The sequence below is a fragment of the Salmo salar genome, chromosome ssa19 (genome assembly GCF_905237065.1).
Source record: "Salmo salar chromosome ssa19, Ssal_v3.1, whole genome shotgun sequence".
NCBI lineage: Eukaryota > Metazoa > Chordata > Actinopteri > Salmoniformes > Salmonidae > Salmo > Salmo salar.
Window position 1 is genome coordinate 45,966,682 of NC_059460.1, and position 19,555 is coordinate 45,986,236.

At 45.7% G+C, this 19,555-nt stretch overlaps 1 protein-coding gene across 3 annotated transcripts in view; it reads right to left on the minus strand.

The window, feature by feature from the left end:
- Positions 1–19,555, minus strand: part of LOC106578887 (carbonic anhydrase-related protein 10) — a 338,839-nt gene that overhangs the window by 23,184 nt on the left and 296,100 nt on the right. For all 3 annotated transcript variants that reach the window (XM_045702374.1, XM_014158123.2, XM_014158122.2), the window contains one exon: positions 8,805–8,990. In XM_045702374.1, the coding sequence (XP_045558330.1) occupies positions 8,805–8,990 (186 nt within the window). The remainder of the gene's footprint in view (positions 1–8,804; positions 8,991–19,555) is intronic.

Below are 19,555 nucleotides of genomic sequence, written 5' to 3' on the forward strand. Positions count from 1 at the left end.
ATAAAGAGAGTAATGGCTGAGAGAGCGAGAGAGAGAGAGAGTAATGGCTGGCAGAGAGAGTAATGGCTGAGAGAGCGAGAGTAATGGCTGAGAGAGAGAGAGAGAGAGAGTAATAGCTGGCAGAGAGAGTAATGGCTGAGAGAGAGAGAGTAATGGCTGAGAGAGAGAGAGAGAGAGAGAGAGAGAGAGAGAGAGAGAGAGAGAGAGAGAGAGAGAGAGAGAGAGAGAGTAATGGCTGAGAGAGAGAGAGAGTAATGGCTGGCAGAGAGAGTAATGGCTGGCAGAGAGAGTAATGGCTGGCAGAGAGAGTAATGGCTGGCAGAGAGAGAGTAATGGCTGAAAGAGAGAGAGTAATGGCTGGCAGAGAGAGTAATGGCTGAAAGAGAGAGAGTAATGGCTGAAAGAGAGAGAGTAATGGCTGAGAGAGTGTAATGGCTGAAAGAGAGAGAGTAATGGCTGGCAGAGAGAGTAATGGCTGAAAGAGAGAGAGTAATGGCTGAAAGAGAGAGAGTAATGGCTGAGAGAGTGTAATGGCTGAAAGAGAGAGAGTAATGGCTGGCAGAGAGAGTAATGGCTGAGAGAGTGTAATGGCTGAAAGAGAGAGGAGTAATGGCTGAGAGAGAGAGAGAGAGAGTGTAATGGCTGGCAGAGAGAGTAATGGCTGAGAGAGAGAGAGAGCGAGAGAGAGAGAGAGAGAGAGAGAGAGAGAGAGAGAGAGAGAGAGAGAGAGAGAGAGAGAGAGAGATGGATGGTGTGAGAGAGGACAGCACTCTGGCCCAAATCTGGCCCAACCAAATCATCACAAAAAAAATATTAAAATATATCACCTATTGGAAATACACCACATAAAATCAAAGTAAACGTCAATGCTATTTGGCTCTAAAGAGACAGTACATGGTGGCTGACTATCCGACCACTGTGACTGATAGAAAACTGAGGAAAACACTGACTAGGTACAGACTCAGTGAGCACAGTCTGGCTATAGAGACCGGTCGTCACAGGCAAACCTGGCTGCTCAGAGAGGACAGGCTGTGCTCACTCTGCTCCAGGGGAGAGGTAGAGACAGAGCTGCATTTCCTATTACACTGTGACAAATACTCAGACCTAAGAGAATATTTATTCCCCAAAATTATAATTCAATACAAAGAATTTGAAACTATAAAAGAAGATAAAATCAAATATTTATTGGGTGAATAGCCAAATTGTGCAGTTTTGGCAGCCAAATATGTGTCCTGCCACAACCTGAGGGACAGCCAGTGAAAAGTGCAATGTAATGTCGATAATATTTCCCATCTTGTTTAGTTGTGTCTTTCGTACATGTCATGTGTCTTCTCAGTCATGTTGACACTGGTCTACTACTATTGCTTTAATGTATTGTTGTTCTGATTAATATTGTTGTTGTAGTTGCTGTTAATGATAATCCCATGTCCACTACTACTATTATTATTGCTGTTGGTCCCACCATGTTGGTCCCATCATTTATATATATATTTTTTTCTATATGTATACTTTGACAATGTAAGTAATAATGAACTTGCCATGTCAATAAAGTCAATTGAATTGATGGCTGAGAGAGTGTGAAAGAGAGAGAGAGAGAGAGAGAGAGAGAGAGAGAGAGAGAGAGATAGCTGGGTTGCTCTGGAGTGGGGCTCTGACAGGCTCTTTATGGTGTGATGGCTGGGCTCTGCCCGGGTTGGGGAAATATGAAGACAGCAAGTCAATTGCGGAAGAGAGGTGTACAATGCTAACATATGCTGGGCTGGAATTGACTCTCCTCCCTCCTCCTCAGGAACTGACTCTACCCCCTCCCTCCCTCCCTCCTCCTCAGGAACTGACTCTACCCCCTCCCTCCCTCTCTCCCCTCCCTCTTCATCCTCCTCTGGAAATGACTCTCCCCCTCCTCCCTCCCTCCTTTGGAAATGACTCCCTCCCTCCCTCCCTCCCTCCCTCCCTCCCTCCCTCTGGAACTAACTCTCCTCCCTCCTCCTCTGGAACTAACTCTCCTCCCTCCTCCTCTGGAACTAACTCTCCTCCCTCCTCCTCTGGAACTAACTCTCCCCTCCCTCACTCCCTCTCTCCCCTCCCTCTTCAACCTCCTCTGGAACTGACTCCCCTCCCTCCTCCTCTGGAACTAACTCTCCCCTCCCCTCCCCCTCTCCCCTCCCTCTTCATCCTCCCCTGGAACTGACTCTACTCCCCCCCTCCTCTGGAAATGACTCTCCCCCTCCCTCCCTCTCTCCCCTCCCTCTTCATCCTCCTCTGGAACTGACTCTCCTCCCTCCTCCTCTGGAACTAACTCTCCCCTCCCCTCCCCCCTCCCTCTCTCCCCTCCCTCTTCATCCTCCTCTGGAAATGACTCTCCTCCCTCCTCCTCTGGAAATGACCCTCATCTCCCCCCTCCCTCTCTCCCCTCCCTCTTCATCCTCTGGAACTGACTCTCCCCACTTCTCCCTCCTCCTCTGGAAATGACTTTCCCCCTCCCTCTCTCCCCTCCCTCTTCATCCTCTGGAAATTACTTCCCCCCTCCTCCTCTGGAAATGACTCTCCCCCCTCCATCTCCCTCCTCCTCTGGAACTAACACAGACAAGCATGGTGTGGCACAGAGGAACTCAAAAACAACCAGATTTCTCTCTCTCTCTCTCTCTCTCTCTCTCTCTCAGTGTTTTGTAATTGAGAGGCCGTGTGGAAGGCTCTGTCCTTTCTTATTTTCTTGATTCTTCCTTGGTCTTTTCTTTCAATGTTTATTTTCTATTGTGGAGGGTTAACGCACTATTAGTTTAGCGGTACCCACAGTTTTTTTTTCAAAGTTAGGGAGGAAGAGGACGGAGTTTTAGATGACTTCGCAGCCTAGCGCGGAAGAGACGCTGCTGTTACAGGCATGGATTCAGGTGTGTTCCTGAGAATGGAGTTAAGTTGGAGGATGTTCTGCTCGCGGTCGGCGAATAGGTAGGAGCTGAATTTATACACTACCAGTCAAAAGTTTAGCATACCTACCCATTCAAGGGTTTTTCTTTAGTTTTACGATTTTCTAGATTGTAGAATAATAGTGAAGACATCAAAACTATGAAATAACACATATGAAATCATGTAGTAACCAAAAAAGTGTTAAACAAATCAAAATATACTTTATATTTGAGATTCTTCAAATAGCCAGCCACCCTTTGCCTTGATGACAGCTTTGCACACTCTTGGCATTCTCTCAACCAGCTTCATGAGGTAGTCATCTGGAATGCATTTCAATTAACAGGTGTGCCTTGTTAAAAGTTAATTATTGGAATTTCTTTCCTTCTTCAATCAGTTGTGTTGTGACTGATAGGGGGGTTTACAGAAGGGGGTATACAGAAGATAGCCCTATTTGGTAAAAGACCAATCCATATTATGGAAAGAACAGCTCAAATAAGCAAAGAGAAACAACAGTCCACTTTAAGACATGAAGGTCAGTCAATACAGAACACTTCAAGAACTTTGAAAGTTTATTCAAGTGCAGTTCCAAAAAACATCAAGCACTATGACGAAACTAGCTTTCATGAGGACCGCCACAGGAATGGAAGACCCAGAGTTACCTCTGCTGCGGGGGATAAGTTCATTAGAGTTACCAGCCTCAGAAAATGAAGCCCAAATAAATGCTTCACAGAGTTCAAGGAACAGACACATCTCAACATCAACTGTTCAGAGGAGACTGTGTGAATCAGGCCTTCATGGTCAAATTGCTGCAAAGAAACCACTACTAAAGGACACCGATAAGAAGAGACTTGCTTTGGCCAAGAAACACGAGCAATGGACATTAGACCAGTGAAAATTTGTCCTTTGGTCTGGAGCCCAAATTAGAGATTTTTGGTTCCAACCTCCATGTCTTTGTGAGACACGGTGTGGGTGAACGGATGATCTCCGCATGTGTATTTCCCACTGTAAAGCATGGAGGAGGAGGTGTTATGGTGTGGGGGTGCTTTGCTGGTGACACTGTCTGTGATTTATTTAGAATTCAAAGCACACTTAACCAGCATGGCTACCACAGCATTCTGCAGTGATATGCCATCCCATCTGGTTTGGGCTTAGTGGGACTATCATTTGTTTTCAACAGGAAATGGTGCTGCATCAGATGACCTGGCCACAGAGTAAAGGTAAAGCAGCCAACAAGTGCTCAGCATATGTGGGAACTCCTTCAACCAGCATTCCAGGTGAAGCTGGTTGAGAGAATGCAAAGAGTGTGCAACTTGAATCTTGTGAAAGTTCTGTGCAACTTCCGGCACGCGTTTACTGTCAACACTGAGGCTGTACTCGATTTAAGTTACAGTTTTAGCAGTGGCCAATAAGGCTACTCTGGCTATTTGTTCATAATGTATCCTTACAGTACCAGAGTGGCCTACCATCAAAAGCAATGGATAAAATGCATCCCATAACATTTTAACATGAAAATAGCTGTTCTATCATTCAGCCTACAGTAGCAACCAATGTGTGGTGTTCAATGTAGTCCTACATTCCATGAGACTTTTGAAAAAAACATGCAGGGCTTGACATGAACCTGTTTATACTAAGTCTTGCACAGTTTGTTTTGTGTCAGTATGTTATATTGAAAGTGGCTAATATTGCGTTCATTCGATCACAATTCCCACAGTAAATGGAAACGTTGATAGTGTTAACTAAGTGAGAAAATTCCAGAAAGTTGAGTGAAGTTCAATCTCGTGCTTCTCTGCACAGGCTGATATTTCTTCTGGAGGAGCTGCACGCGTGGGCATCTTAGGGGGAACATTGGTTCTGGGGTTGCAACTCAATATTAGGAAGGTGTCACGTTCACGATCTTCAAACTCCCGATCATAAATAAACCAAGGCGCAGCGTGCATGGAATTCCACATCTTTTAATGAAGTTGAAACATTCACCAAAACAACAAAACAGGAGAAAAATGAAACGTGACGTTCTGGGCTGCTCACAGGCAAAGTCAGGGCGTGACAGTACCCCCCCCAAAGGTGCGGACTCCCGGCCGCAAACCTGAACCTATAGGGGAGGGTCCGGGTGGGCATCTACCCTTGGTGGCGGCTCCAGTTTGGGGCATCGCCCGCTGATCCTCTGCTTTTGTGTAACCGGACCGTGGATCGTCGCCGGAGGAACCGGACCGTGGATCATCACCGGAAGCTCCGAACTGGGAACCCCCGCTGGAGGCTCTAAACTGCCGACCATCGCTGGAGGCTCTGGACTGCGGACCGTCGCTGGAGACTCTGGACTGCGGACCGTCGCTGGAGGTTCCGGACTGCGGGCCGTCTCAGGAGGTTCCGGACTGCGGGCCGTCTCAGGAGGTTCCGGACTGCGGGCCGTCTCAGGAGGTTCCGGACTGCGGGCCGTCTCAGGAGGTTCCGGACTGTGAAACGTCGCCGGAAGCTCTGGACTGGGAACAGTCGCCGGAAGCTCTGGACTGGGAACCGTCGCCGGAGACACCGGACTGCGGACCGTCGCCGGAGGCTCCGGACTGCGGATCGTCACTGGAGGCTTCGTGCCATGGATTATCACTGGAGGCTCCGGGCCATGGATTATCACTGGAGGCTTCGTGCCATGGATCATCACTGGAGGCTTCGGACCATGGATCATCACTGGAGGCTTCGTACGTGGAGCCGGAACAGTTCTCACCGGACTGGGGAGACGCACTGGAGACCGGGTGCGCAGCGCAAGCACAGGATATACTGGGCCGTGGAGGCGCACTGGAGGTCTGGAGCGTAGGGCTGGCACAACCCATCCTGGTTGGATGCTTACTTTAGCCCGGCAAGTGCAGGGCGCTGGCACAGGACGAACTGGGCTGTGAAGGCGCACTGGCGACACAGTGCGTAGAGCTGCTGCAGGATATACTGGGCCGTGGAGGCGCACTGGAGGTCTGGAGCGTAGGGCTGGCACAACCTGTCCTGGCTGGATGCTCACTTTAGCCCGGCAAGTGCGGGGCGCAGGCAACGAGCGCACCGGGCTGTGAATGCGCACCGGAGATACGGTGCACATCACCGCATAACATGGTGCCTGACTGGTCACACACTCCCCACCGTAAGCAAGGGGAGTTGGCTCAGGTCTCAACCCTGACTCCGCCAATCTCCTCGTGTGCCCCCCAAATTTTGGGGGGAGGGCAGCCTCTCAGGCTTCCGTCGTTGCCGTGACTCCCGAACTCGTCGCTGTTCCTCCCTCGCTGCTTCCACTTGTTCCCATGGGAGGTGATCCCTTCCGGCCTGGATCTCCTCCCACGTCCAGGATCCCTTGCCGTCCAGGATGTCCTCCCATGTCCAACTCGTCTTCCCCGTAGGCGCACGCTGCTTGGTCTTTTTGTGGTGGGATCTTCTGTCACATTCACTATCTTCAAACTCCCAATCATAAATAAACCAAGGCGCAGCGTGCATGGAATTCCACATCTTCCCTGTGGCTCAGTGGTTGAGCATGGTGTGTGCAACGCCAGGGTTGTTGGTTCGATTCCCACAGGGTGCCAGTACAAAAAAAAGGAAGAAATGTATGCATTCACTACTGTAAGTCGCTCTGGATAAGAGCGTCTGCTAAATGACTAAAATGTGTAAATGTTTTAATGAAGATGAAACTCACCAAAACAACAAAACAGGAGAGTAATGTTCTGGGCTGCTCACAGACTACACAAAAACAAGATCCCACAATCACAGGTGGGAAAAGGGCTGCCTAAGTATGATTCCCAATCAGAGACAACGATAGACAGCTGCCTCTGATTAAGAACCATACTCGGCCAAAAACAAAGAAATAAACAACATAGAATGCCCACCCCACATCACACTAACCAAATAGAGAAATAAAACGTCTCTCTAAGGTCAGGGCGTGACAGAAGGTGTTCTTAATGTTTTGTAGACTCAGTGTAGCGCCACTCACATACACCTTTAGCCTACAACATAATATTATACTGTCAACACTTTGTGTCAGGCTGTTTCATATCACCCTACAGATTCTAGGTCGCCGACACATTGCATGTGAGGTGGAAAATCAAAGTGCAAGGGCTTATAGCGAAATGCGAGAAACCAGATTTGTCTTAACACCTGGAATATTTTAGCACGTATTAAGTCCAAGGTGTTTCATTTTCGGAGTTGCTCTACGGAAACAGAGTAGAACAGCACATGCATAATATAAGTCCAGAGGTGTGTGGGGGCTTTTTACAGATAGGATCTGAGAACGGTAGACCCCAAAAAACCAACACCAGTCAAACGTACGCCATTTGCCCGGAACAAATGCGAGATGGGTTACATGATACAGACAGAGTTGTAAAAGCATACATTTGGAGAGTTAATGCCTTTAAATGCAACAAATCTCTCATCCCTCTATCCAGCTCTACCCTCCCCTCTCCCACAGAAGGGTATTTCAAAGGGATGTTTTGCTTTTTAAGTTTGATTATTTTCTCACTTTGTTCTCATTTCAAGGACGCATGCACAGCATTCTTTCCATTTCCACTTTGAAGCCTGCTGCTGGAGCTTGAAGTCATAGCTTTTGGTTTCAGAAGGGATGGGTGGGTGGGGGTGTATGTAATTGGTGTCTTTGTGAACGGCAAGCGAGCAACACGTCAGAAGGAACAAGATGTGGGAATATGTGCAACCTTCCTCTCCTCGCCTCCCTGTTTCTATCCCTCTAGCTCTCTCGCTCTCTCTCTCTTGCTTTGAGTTTTCATTTGTAGAACTTACATATTCCACTGCTGTGTTATGGTACCACGTCATGCTAACTCAAACCCATGTATGTACAGCAAATTGTCTTCTGTCAGGATAACACATGTTCAAATGAATGAATTTATTCATTTATTTATCCTGTTTTTACCAGGTACGTTGACTAAGAACATACTCTCTTTTACAGCAGCAACCTGTAAAAAAAGGAGAGGGGATGAGTGAGCCAATTGTAACCACACACCATTACCATTGTTTTACAACACTGCTACTGAATAGGCCTTCCAGTCTCTTCCTCCCCTTGCTACACTTCAGTTAGAGAACATTGCCTTTTCGGATCACAACGACCAACTATCCAATGCTCCTCTTCAGATCTCTCCAGAGCCCCTTCTCTTTCTCTCTCCTCCAAACACCTCCTAAAACACAACACTGACCATACAAAGTCCCGCCAGCATCTACTGTTCTCTTTTGTTCTGTAGTAACGCATGAAATCAAAACAAATCCCTCGGAGCTGTGGAGACGCTGGCGCCACGGTGAGGCAACAACAACACGGTAAACAGTAAGCAGAGAGAGAGGCCAACTTCCCCCTCAGATCACATCCCTTCGAGCCCCAGTGGACAATAAACACTTGCTTTATTAGGATTTTCGCCAGCCTCAGTGGGAGAATAAATTATAATAATAGAATGACTTTTCCTGTCATGCCTGCAATTATTCTGTTAGCCCACAAATTGGTTATTGTTATTATGGCTGGGATGGATGGCAGCGCCGCGACAAGCGTGTGGTGAGTGACTCAGTCATTAGTTAAATGATCAAGGCTTCAGAGGATTGGAAGCCTTTTTAAAACACACCGCTTATTCAGATCTGCTGGATCTCATCTAAATCCTATCCTATCTAATTCTCCTTATTCTGCTTCAAATCCTACTTTTTTAAAGGGAGATCGGAGATCTGATCCCCTTACGTATCTTTACTGTTTTTATGATAGGGGAGATGAAGGTAAAGATCAGGAGATAGATAGAGTGCGACAGAAAGGGCATAGGCAGTTGGCCGAGCCAAGGCTTAAAACCTTGTCGCCAAGGGGGCATGTGTGATTCTGGGGCGGGAGTGTTACAGCTACACCAGACTCTGGCCCCTAGTTCTAGTTCTGATAGTGAGTTCCCTTGCCCTAGTACCTCTCCTGAAAAGGCTTGTCCGTTGAGTAGGTGTTCAGACCCCTGTCCGTCCTCGCTCCCGAAGTGCAGCCGGATCTCCTCCAGGCGGTGGCTGTACGTCATTGGTCCACCGGAGATGTTCACCAGGTGCTCCTTGTCCATTCGCAGTGAGACGTGACGACCGGTGTTGTACATGGTCCCGCCCACCTGAGGACAGAAACAAGAAAGAACGATCAGATTCCGTATTCGATTAATAAACTAAGTTTGAACATCACATTGTAAAGGACCCCCATGAGAAGTATGTAGGGGAAGCTGCTAACAGAGAAGCCCTGTTCATAAGGCTAACAGTGGTTTGCCCCCAAATACTTGAACCAACAACCTTGTGGTTCCAGGTCTTGTATCGTATGTGCTTTACTGCTGTCTCAGAGACAGATCTTCTCATTGTTCCCATAACACAACTCAATCTAATCTACAGCATTCACAGACACTTCTGTGATTCGCTGAGGAACAATCTCAATGCCTTTAAGTACTAAGTATGAGAGACAATGTTATCTGCAATAGCAACACTTCAAAATACAAAAGACATGTGGAATGAGAGTGGAGGAGGTCGATAACAACACAGAACACAAGAGTACACCTTCAAAGACCGCGGCAGTCGGAATCAGCTCAGAATCCATTGGATCAGAGGCTTTAAGGGGAAATGCTGTGAATACCGATCTTTATCAGTGGATGTGTTTAGTTATTTATATTCAGGAGTAGTTTCAAAGTGAACCGTTGGTATTCCAGGCACGGCTCCATGAGAGCTTCCACAGTTCTTATCTTCCGTTTTCTCTCTCCTCTGCTTTCTCCTACACACTAAAAAAACAATGGTTCTAAATAGCACCAGATAGTTATTTGGCTTATAACCATAGCGGAACCCTTTTTGGGGCTACATAGAACCTTTTTTGGAAGGTTCTATAAAGAACCATGCTATAAAGAACCCTTTCCTAATGTTATATAAAGAACCATTAAAAAAAGGTTCTATATAGCACCAACAAAGGGTTCTGCTATGGTTACAACCCTTTTTGGGCCTATAAAGGTCCTTTCTCAATCTGAACGGTTCTTTATAGATCCTTCTGAAAAACCATACAGGGTTAATTGTTCTTGTTAGCCATATTATAGGGTTAAAATTCCATCGGTGTTATTGTGTTAATTGACGTTGAATCTAGTCAGCTACAGTGGGGGAAAAAAAGTATTTGATCCCCTGCTGATTTTGTACGTTTGCCAACTTACAAAGAAATGATCAGTCTATAATTTTAATAGTAGGTTTATTTGAATAGTGAGAGACAGAATAATAACAAAAATATCCAGAAAAACGCATGTCAAAAATGTTATAAATTGATTTGCATTTTAATGAGGGAAATAAGTATTTGACCCCTCTGCAAAACATGTCTTAGTACTTGTTGGCAATCACAGAGGTCAGACGTTTCTTGTAGTTGGCCACCAGGTTTGCACACATCTCAGGAGGGATTTTGTCCCACTCCTCTTTGCAGATCTTCTCGAAGTCATTAAGGTTTAGGGAACTCCGGCCGCAAAACCTGACACAATAGGTGAGGGTCCGGGTGGGCATCTAGCCTCGGTGGCGGCTCCGGTGCGGGACGTAGACCCCGCTCTGGTCGCGGATGCGCCATTGCCGAAAGCACCGGACCGTGGATCGTCGCCGGAGGACCCGGACCGTGGCTCGTCGTCGGAAGCTCCGGACCGTGGATCGTCACCGGAGGAACCGGACCGTGGATCGTCGCCGGAGGCTCTGAATTGGGAACCCCCGCCAGAGGCTCTGAACTGGGAACCCCCGCCGGAGGCTCCGAACTGCCGACCGTCGCCGGAGGCTCCGGACTGCGGACCGCCGCCACAGGCTCCAGACCGAGGACCCTCGCCGCAGGCTCTGGACCGGGGACCCTCGCCACAGGCTCCGGACCAGGGACCATCGCCGCAGGCTCCAGGCCATGGATCATCGCTGCAGGCTCCGGGCCATGGATCATCAATATAGTTTCTGGGCCATGGATCATCACTGGAGGCTTCGTGCCATGGATTATCACTGGAAGCTCCAGGCCATGGATCATCACTGGAGGCTTCGGGCCATGGATCATCACTACAGGCTCCGGCCATGGATCATCACTGGAGGCTTCGTGCCATGGATCATCACTGGAGGCTTCGGACCATGGATCATCACTGGTGGCTTCATACGTGGAGCCGGAACAGGTCTTACCAGACGGGGAGACGCACTGGAGGCCGGGTGCGTGTAGCAGGCACAGGGCATACCAGGCTGGAGAGACGCACTGGAAACCAGGTGCGCGGAACTGGCACAGAGTATACTGGGCCGTGGAGGCGCACTGGAGGTCTGGAGCGTAGGGCTGCCACAACGCGTCCTGGCTGGATGCTCACTTTAGCCCGGCAAGTGCGGGGCGCTGGCACAGGACGAACTGGGCTGTGAAGGCTCACTGGCGACACAGTGCGTAGAGCTGGCGCAGGATATCCTGGACCGAGGAGGCGTACTGGAGACCAGGAGCTCTGAGCCGGCACAATCCGTCCTGGCTAAATGCCCACTCTAGCACGGCAAATGCTGGGCGCAGGCACAGAGCGCACCGGGCTATGAATGCGCACTGGAGATACAGTGCGCGTCATCGCATAACATGGTGCCTGACTGGTCACACGCTCCCCACGGTAAGCACGGGGAGTTGGCTCAGGTCTAAACCCTGACTCCGCCAATCTCCCCGTGTGCTCCCCCCAAATTTTTGGGGGGGGAGCTGCCTCTCAGTCTTCCGTTGTTGCCGTGCTAATTCCTCGTAGCGTCGCCGTTCCTCCTTTGCTGCCTCTATCTCCTCCCTTGGACGGCGATACTCCCCAATCTGCGTCCAGGGCCCTTTGCCATCCAGGATCTCCTCCCATGTCCAACTATCCTGGCCACGCTGCTTGGTCCATTTTTGGTGGGATCTTCTGTTTCGTTCGTCTGAAGGAGGAGACCAAGGTGCAGCGTGGCAGGCGAACATTTCCTCTTTATTAAAAATGAACACCGTCAAAACAACAAAATACAAAAGAAACGAACGTAAAGTTCTGCAGGCTTCAGAACAGCTATACAAAAACAAGATCCTGCAAAAAACCCAGTGGGAAAGGCTGCCTAAATATGATCCTCAATCAGAGACGACGAAAGACAGCTGCCTCTGATTGGGAACCATATCAGGCCAACATAGAAATAAAAAACATAGATATACATAATCTAGAATGCCCACCCAAATCACACCCTGACCTAACCAAATAGAGAAATAAAAAGGCTCTCTACGGTCAGAGCGTGACACCTTTACTGAACTGTAAAGATCCATTGAAGGGCTCAAAGGGTTCGTTGACTCAATATGGGTTTACAGAGTGCCTGGACGAAACATATTTTTTTCTGTGTGTACACCCTCTATCCCTTCCCTTTTACCACTTGCCTTCAAAATGATGTTCCCCCCTCCAAATTCAATGAGAAAGAAGTCTGCCTAGACATCATAAATATTTTAGAGAAAATCAATGATTTGAAAGGGGATAGAAAGAGTGTGAGGTAGAGAGAAAGAGAACGAAGGTGAAAGGGGCGTTGGATCGAGAGCCAACAGCAAAACAAGGTAGTGCTATCGAATGTGAAGCAGCACTTTGCAGTTCCGCTAATCTAGCCTGTTACCTCAGGGCTGTCGGCAGTACCCCTGAAAAGGCTGCGATACCTCAGCAGCCCTTGAGACAACTCACCTACTCAGCTCACCATTATGCACGAGGCCAAGGCTGAGGTGAATGTGTTATTGTGTGGCTTTTTCAATTCATAAAGAACCACTGTGGTAATGAGCGACGTGGAGGGCAAATAGGATGAAATGATGCAGCAATGCAAAGACATGGGATTAAACACCTGAAAGATAATGATGTTGTTTACGACATTGTACGGCGGGAGGGGATTGAATACTCAATAGCCAGAAGGTTTGCCTCCTCACACCGCATCCAATGTTACGCTTCTATCTAGTACACTGCATTCACACACGGTCCAGTACACTGCATACACACACACAATAACACGTTTTTTTCCCATCCAATATCTGTTCCTGTGGTTGAGTGACCATCGTAGTGTAAATGGCTAAAGACAGCAGGGTAAAAAGGCGAGGCTAGTGTAGTGTGTATTGTGCTGGGCGAGGAGGGAGACAGATAAGGATATCTGTCTCATAGTGATGCGTTGATAGGGGGAGGATGAGAAACTCTTTACACACTGATTTAAGGTCAGTGTTGCGTTTATCCCTCTATGTTAATGGTTATCATTTGGGGAGAAAACTGATCCTAGATCTGTGTCTAATGGGTACTTATGGAATTCAAATTCAGCTAAAGATAGCCAAACCAACTCTTCTACCATTAAAAGTAAATACATGACTATGACAGCAACATTGTGGATTGTTGCTAACTACGACAGCTTTTCCAACATCCCATACAGCAATGTGTTCTGTGAATTATGCCAGTATAAAACATGGCACAGGCATCGTCAACAGAATCCACTGAGCTATTCCATTGCACATCTCACGCAGCTGCGGCGTCATTTGAATTAATTAATTAAAAATCATATGAGTACATGCTTTGCTGCACTTCAATTTCTTAACTTGACAATTTTATGTATGACATCCCGCATCGCTCTGACAACAGATCTAATCGCCACGGGAACCAGCCTGTTTATGCCTGCTCATCTTTGAAGAAGGAGAAGAGTTTCTATTTCATTTTATTATAATAATAACAACACTTCAGCCAAGTTCTTCTCAATAAAGAGAGTGACTGTCTGGGCAGAGAATACCAACACAACCTGTCCTCCATATATCCTCCATATGAAAACAAAATCAGGGGTGGGGGTGGGGTGGGGTGGGGGGGGTGGGGGGGCGAGCAGAGAGGAGGAAGATCACTCTCGCAGGAGAGAGAGAGGAGGGATGGAGAGAGAGAGATACAGAGAGAGAGAGACACACACACAGAGAGAGAGAGCGATAGATAGAGACAGAAAGAGAGAGAGTCAAATGTAGAGAAAGTCAAATGTATACTGTTTGCTGATGATCTGGTACTTCTGTCCCTTACCAAGGAGGGCCTACAGAAGCACCTAGATCTTCTGCACAGATTCTTTCAGACCTGGGCCCTGACAGTAAATCTCAGTAAGACAAAAATAAAGGAGTTGCAAAAAAGGTCCAGTTGCCAGGACCACAAATACAAATTCCATCTAGACGCCGTTGCCCTAGAGCACACAAAAAACTATACATACCTCGGCCTAAACATCAGCGCCACAGGTAACTTCCACAAATCTGTGAACGAGCTGAGAGACAAGGCAAGAAGGGCCTTATATGCCATCAAAAGGAACATAAAATTCGACAACCAATTAAGATCTGGATAAAAATACTTGAATCAGTTATAGAACCCATTTCCCTTCATGGTTGCGAGGTCTGGGGTCCGCTTACCAACCAAGAATTCACAAAATGGGACAAACACTAAATTGAGACTCTGCACGCAGAATTCAGCAAAAATATCCTCGGTGTACAACGTAAAACACCAAATAATGCCTATACCCACTAATTATCAAAATCCAACCTTCCATAACGAAGCCATCACCTACAGAGAGATGAACCTGGAGAAGTCTCCTAAGCAAGCTGGTCCTGGGGCACTGTTCACAAACACAAACAGACCCCACAGAGCCCCAGGACAGCAACACAATTAGACCCAAACAAATCATGACAAAAAAATAAAATAATTACTTCACACATTGGAAAGAATTAACAAAAACGGAGCAAACTAGAATGCTATTTGGCCCTAAACACAGAGTACAGAGTGGCAGAATACCTGACCACTGTGACTGACACAAACTTAACAAAAGCTTTGACTATGTACAGAATGAGCATAGCCTTGCTATTGAGAAAGGCCGCCATAGACAGACCTGGCTCTCAAGAGAAGACAGGCTATGTGCACACTGCCCACAAAATGAGGTGGAAACTGAGCTGCACTTCCTAACCTCCTGCCCAATGTATGACCATATTAGAGACACATATTCCCATCAGATTACACAGATTCACAAAGAATTCGAAAACAAACCCAATTTTGATAAACTTCCATATCTACTGGGTGAAATACCATAAAGTGCCACCACAGCAGCAAGATTTGTGACCTGTTGCCACAAGAAAAGGGCAACCAGTGAAGAACAAACACCATTGTAAATACAACCCATATTTATGTTTATTTATTATCCCTTTTGTACTTTAACTATTTACACATACTATGACATTTGTAATGCCTTTATTCTTTTGGAACTTTTGTAAGTGTAATGTTTACTGTTAACTTTTATTGTTTATTTCACATTTGTTTATTATCTAGTTCACTTGCTTTGGCAATGTTAACATATGTTTCCCATGCAAATAAAGCCCTTAAATTGAAATTGAAATAAATAAATAAAGTTGAGAGAGAGATGGGAGAGACGGGAGTCTTTGTCAGAACATTTTCAAAAGGATCCACTGTGAAAGTGTAAATTGCAAAGTTCCTCAAAAAGGTCAAACTATTATTTTCCCCAAGCTTCATCTCTCCTTCACTTACTCAACATCGCTTGATTTGTTCAATCAGAAAACCAAACATGCTTTCTACAGAAAACAGGAGACTCTAAAGCCAATTAAGCTGTGTTGGTACTCCTGTAACAGATAAAGATGATCACAAGGCTATATTGTATTAGAGGTCATAATTCCGACAAGGTAAACAACTCATAAAGGAGATTACTGTATGTGTGTCTAGAGGCCTAATACTGTATTACCAGCATATTACCATCAGTCACAATATGGAATAATATGAAAAGCCAGCATTACAGTAATGAGAAAACAGAACAGTCTACTAAGCACACAAATCAATATGTCAAATAGAAACCAGATGATCCTATATGCCTAACATTATGATTACCAGACAATTCCATATGCTGTATCATTATGTTGCTGGTGCATGTATGAAGGTGACCGGGTTGTTTTAAAAAAAAAATCCCTTTTGGTGTGTTTAGAATATTAAATCCTACATTTATGCCACATTTACATAATCGTTGTTTATCAGACACTCTTATCCAGAGCGACTTACAATAATTGCATGATGGTATTAGGATTCATATAGTTTTTCATGAAAAACACATGTCAAGTGCATCATTAGGAAAATGCATGTAGAAAGAAATGAACGTTCCCACTGGGCAGAAACATCATCAATTCAACGTTTATTCCACGTTGGTTCAAAGTAATTGCATTGGAATGACATGGTAGCAATGTTCATTCAACCAGTGTGTGCCCAGTGGGTTGAAAGGTTTCAGCTAGTGACTGGAAAACCTTTTGTTTCTGGCATCCCGTGGTGAGAGCTGCATCAAGGTAAAACCATAACACATCGGATTAAATTACAAGATTTGAGATGTATTTATGGAGAGCTATAAAAGCTCAAGGGTTAAAATAACAAAAACAATCCCATGACTGAAACTTAAGTCGATCTCAGACTGATTGTCTGGGGCCAAGATAACCTCCCCTGTCATGTAAGAAAATCAGGACCATTTTGCTTTTAGGGAAAGAGTATAATTTTGTACATGTGTTAAACTACGAGTTTGACCAAATCCAGTCCTCTCTGGGTCCTCCCTGGGATAATTTTTATGTAGAAGGACTGAGAATGTCACGAATTCCACCGAAGGTGGCTCCCCTGCCTGCTCGGGCGGCGCTCGGCGGTCGTCGTCACCGGCCTACTAGCCGCCGCTGATCCCTTTTTGCTTTTCGTTTGGTATGTCTTATTGTTTGCACCTGTTCCCCATTTGGTTCTCTTGATTTATGGTTATTTAAGCCTGTTTCGCCCGCCCAGGTTTGTGCGGGATTATTTTGCGTCAGAGTGTGTATTGTTATTGGATGTGCTGGCGATCGACAAGTATTATTTTATATGCATGCTGTGTACCTGTTGTTCTGGGCACTTTGCATTTTTCACGCCGGTTGTGTTGGCGTCGACCGTTTTTGTGTTTATTGGAATAAACACAAATTTCCTTACCTCTGCTCTCTGCGCCTGCCTCCTACCACCACTCCTATCAGTTACTGACAGAGAAGCTCAGTTCTGGTGACTTTTTAAAAGGACGTTCTACTACAAAATATATGAAAATAAAATGATGCTGACAGAATCTAAAATATAATTTTCACTTCCAGAAATGGGCCCAGGGGTTTTTCCATCTGCATTTACCCTTTTGACAACATCCTGATTGTTATTATCATTAATAAATATGTATATGTAAATAATTATTCATCGTTATTCACTCATAAATAGTTTTTTTTCAAATGTATATTACAAAGTTTGGAATGTGTTTGAATGTAAACCTAATGTATGTTTTATGATACACAGAAAGTGTTTTTTAAACAGAATAAAAGTACTCTGAAACACCCAAAGTGGTTCTTCAATCTATATATTGGTGAATAAGACACTCGATATTTATTGAAAGGAGCATCAAGCTCACTTTTACCGCCCTGTAAAGTTCATCGCAATTTATTTAATCTGTAGCCTAATGAACTGCATGCTTTCCCGAGTAGTGGGAGGACCACACAACATATCATCGCGTGACTCCAAGTCTACTTCGATATGATGGTTATTATATCAATATTTGCGCATAAAGGCGTTTCCACCGCCATGTCTTGCATAGTTAATTTTACAGACACAAAAAGATCCCATCATGTCGAACGAACAAATTGTCTGTTAGCATTAATACAATTGTAGCGGCATTTCATGTTTCCATCAGCCCGGTCGTGCCTTTTTTCATGCATCAGGTAATTCATCCACAAGACATGTTTGGATGGAAACATGGTTAGTGATTAATTAAATAGCGTTGCGGATTGCAGAGAAGAGACAGAGATGGATCCTCTGATTTCTCAAATGAGTTTCCAACACCCACCAAAAAACCCTGTCCCTCAGAGCAACAAAGTGGTGCCTGGGGACGACACAGACTGGTGACAAAGCCTCTGATCCCTTTAAAGCCCCGTTACAACATGTCAAAATGAAATGTGTCTGAATGAAAAAGAATAGAACCAAAACAACCAGCCAGTGAGAATACGCTATGAGAGGAGAAAAGCATTAGGAAGTTTTTTAAGCACGTCTTTAAAGAACCATGCTATGATTGAACTAATTTTACTATATAGTACATAAACCATAGTAAACGTAGATGCAGTACTCCCTCCAATAATAAATACTATCGCTTCTCTTAACCATTAAAACGACCGTTAAGCCCAATGAGAGAACTGAACAGCAATACTTAGATACAGCTTCCGTTTAGCTTTAGGATTTCAATAAGGTTTAACCACCACACAATGTGTGACGTAGAAGTCCGTCACTGGCCGCGGGCAGCATTTGGTACTTTAACGCACGCACACATTCATCACTCCTCCCTGCTCCGTTATCAGATAAGTTAACAATGTGGGTCGACACACAAGTTAACGTCTCTATCTTAGTACATACATTTCACACTTACTTCAGTAACCAGTTAGGGTATAAAGAAATAAAGACAGGTGTTCATATTTAATATAAGCAATATTTAGTATACTTATCGATGTTATGGATGAGCACGGTTGTTTGTTCTGTTCCTCTCTCTCTCCATCTCTGTAGCTTCCAGGTATGCTGGATAAGGACCCGAGCTAAGGGAATTGGGCTTACTTTGTAGTGCCTGTCCGGAATGGCTCATTAATGTAAACGGGCATATTGGAAGACACTGTCAGTAGTGATGTAATTTTGTAAATGTTATATTGTGATGTTGTTTCATAAACGTGTTGCAATGTATATATTTTGGTATGTTTAGATAAATGGAAACTGTATGTTGAATAGGTAATTGCTTAATTAATTAGTGTTAATTGTTCTGAGGGGAGGGGCTACCCCTACAAAAGGAGCCTCTCTTTCAGTTCAAGGGGAGGCATTTTGGATTGAGCTGTGGGTGGGGCAGCTTTGTTTTTAAGCTGTCCCATAAGGTATACGTTTGATGGCAGTACTGTTGTTTTGTTCCGGAATCACTATGTAAATAAACACCATTGCACAGAAGAACTTTTGCGGCTCCGCCATCTTTTTATTTTTATAGAGGTTAGGTTTTCCAGTTTAGCCTTCTGGCCTACTCTACGTGACATATGGTGGCAGCAGTGGGATGGCGCACCGCAAATCAGTGAATTCCAACAAGAGAGGTAAAGGAATGCGTACAGGATTGCGTTCTCAGCAGCAGCATCAACTGTCATAAAAGGTAATTGAAGTTGAAACTGGGTGGAATACCATGGAATCTTCTGGTGAAGAGGTTAATTATGAGAAACTAGGAGCCCGACCAAGGGGCCAAACACAACCAGAACTGTTTGAACTACCGGTTGAACCAGCAGATATAGCAATAAGAGACCAGCTGACTGAAGGAGCAGTTGGGGGACCAGAACCACACCCAACCATGGTAGCCCTTTTCCAGCAACTTTTCACCTGCCTTGAGAAGAGGGACGAAGACCTCAAGCAGGAGTTTCGGGGCCTACGCCAATCTATCCTCACAGCTCCTCACCAAGTGGAACTCGTCAGTGAGAGCCCAAGATTGGGTCTGCCAACACCAGGACGACAAAGGCTCGACGCAGCAGGGACTTCAACTCCACAGCAGGATCCCCAAGCAGTAATGAGGCCAGCCCCAGCACCAGGAGACCAGTCCAGCAGTGTTAACGTTCATCTTCCAGCATTCCTGAGGAAGGAGCCAAAGATGCCCTCATACC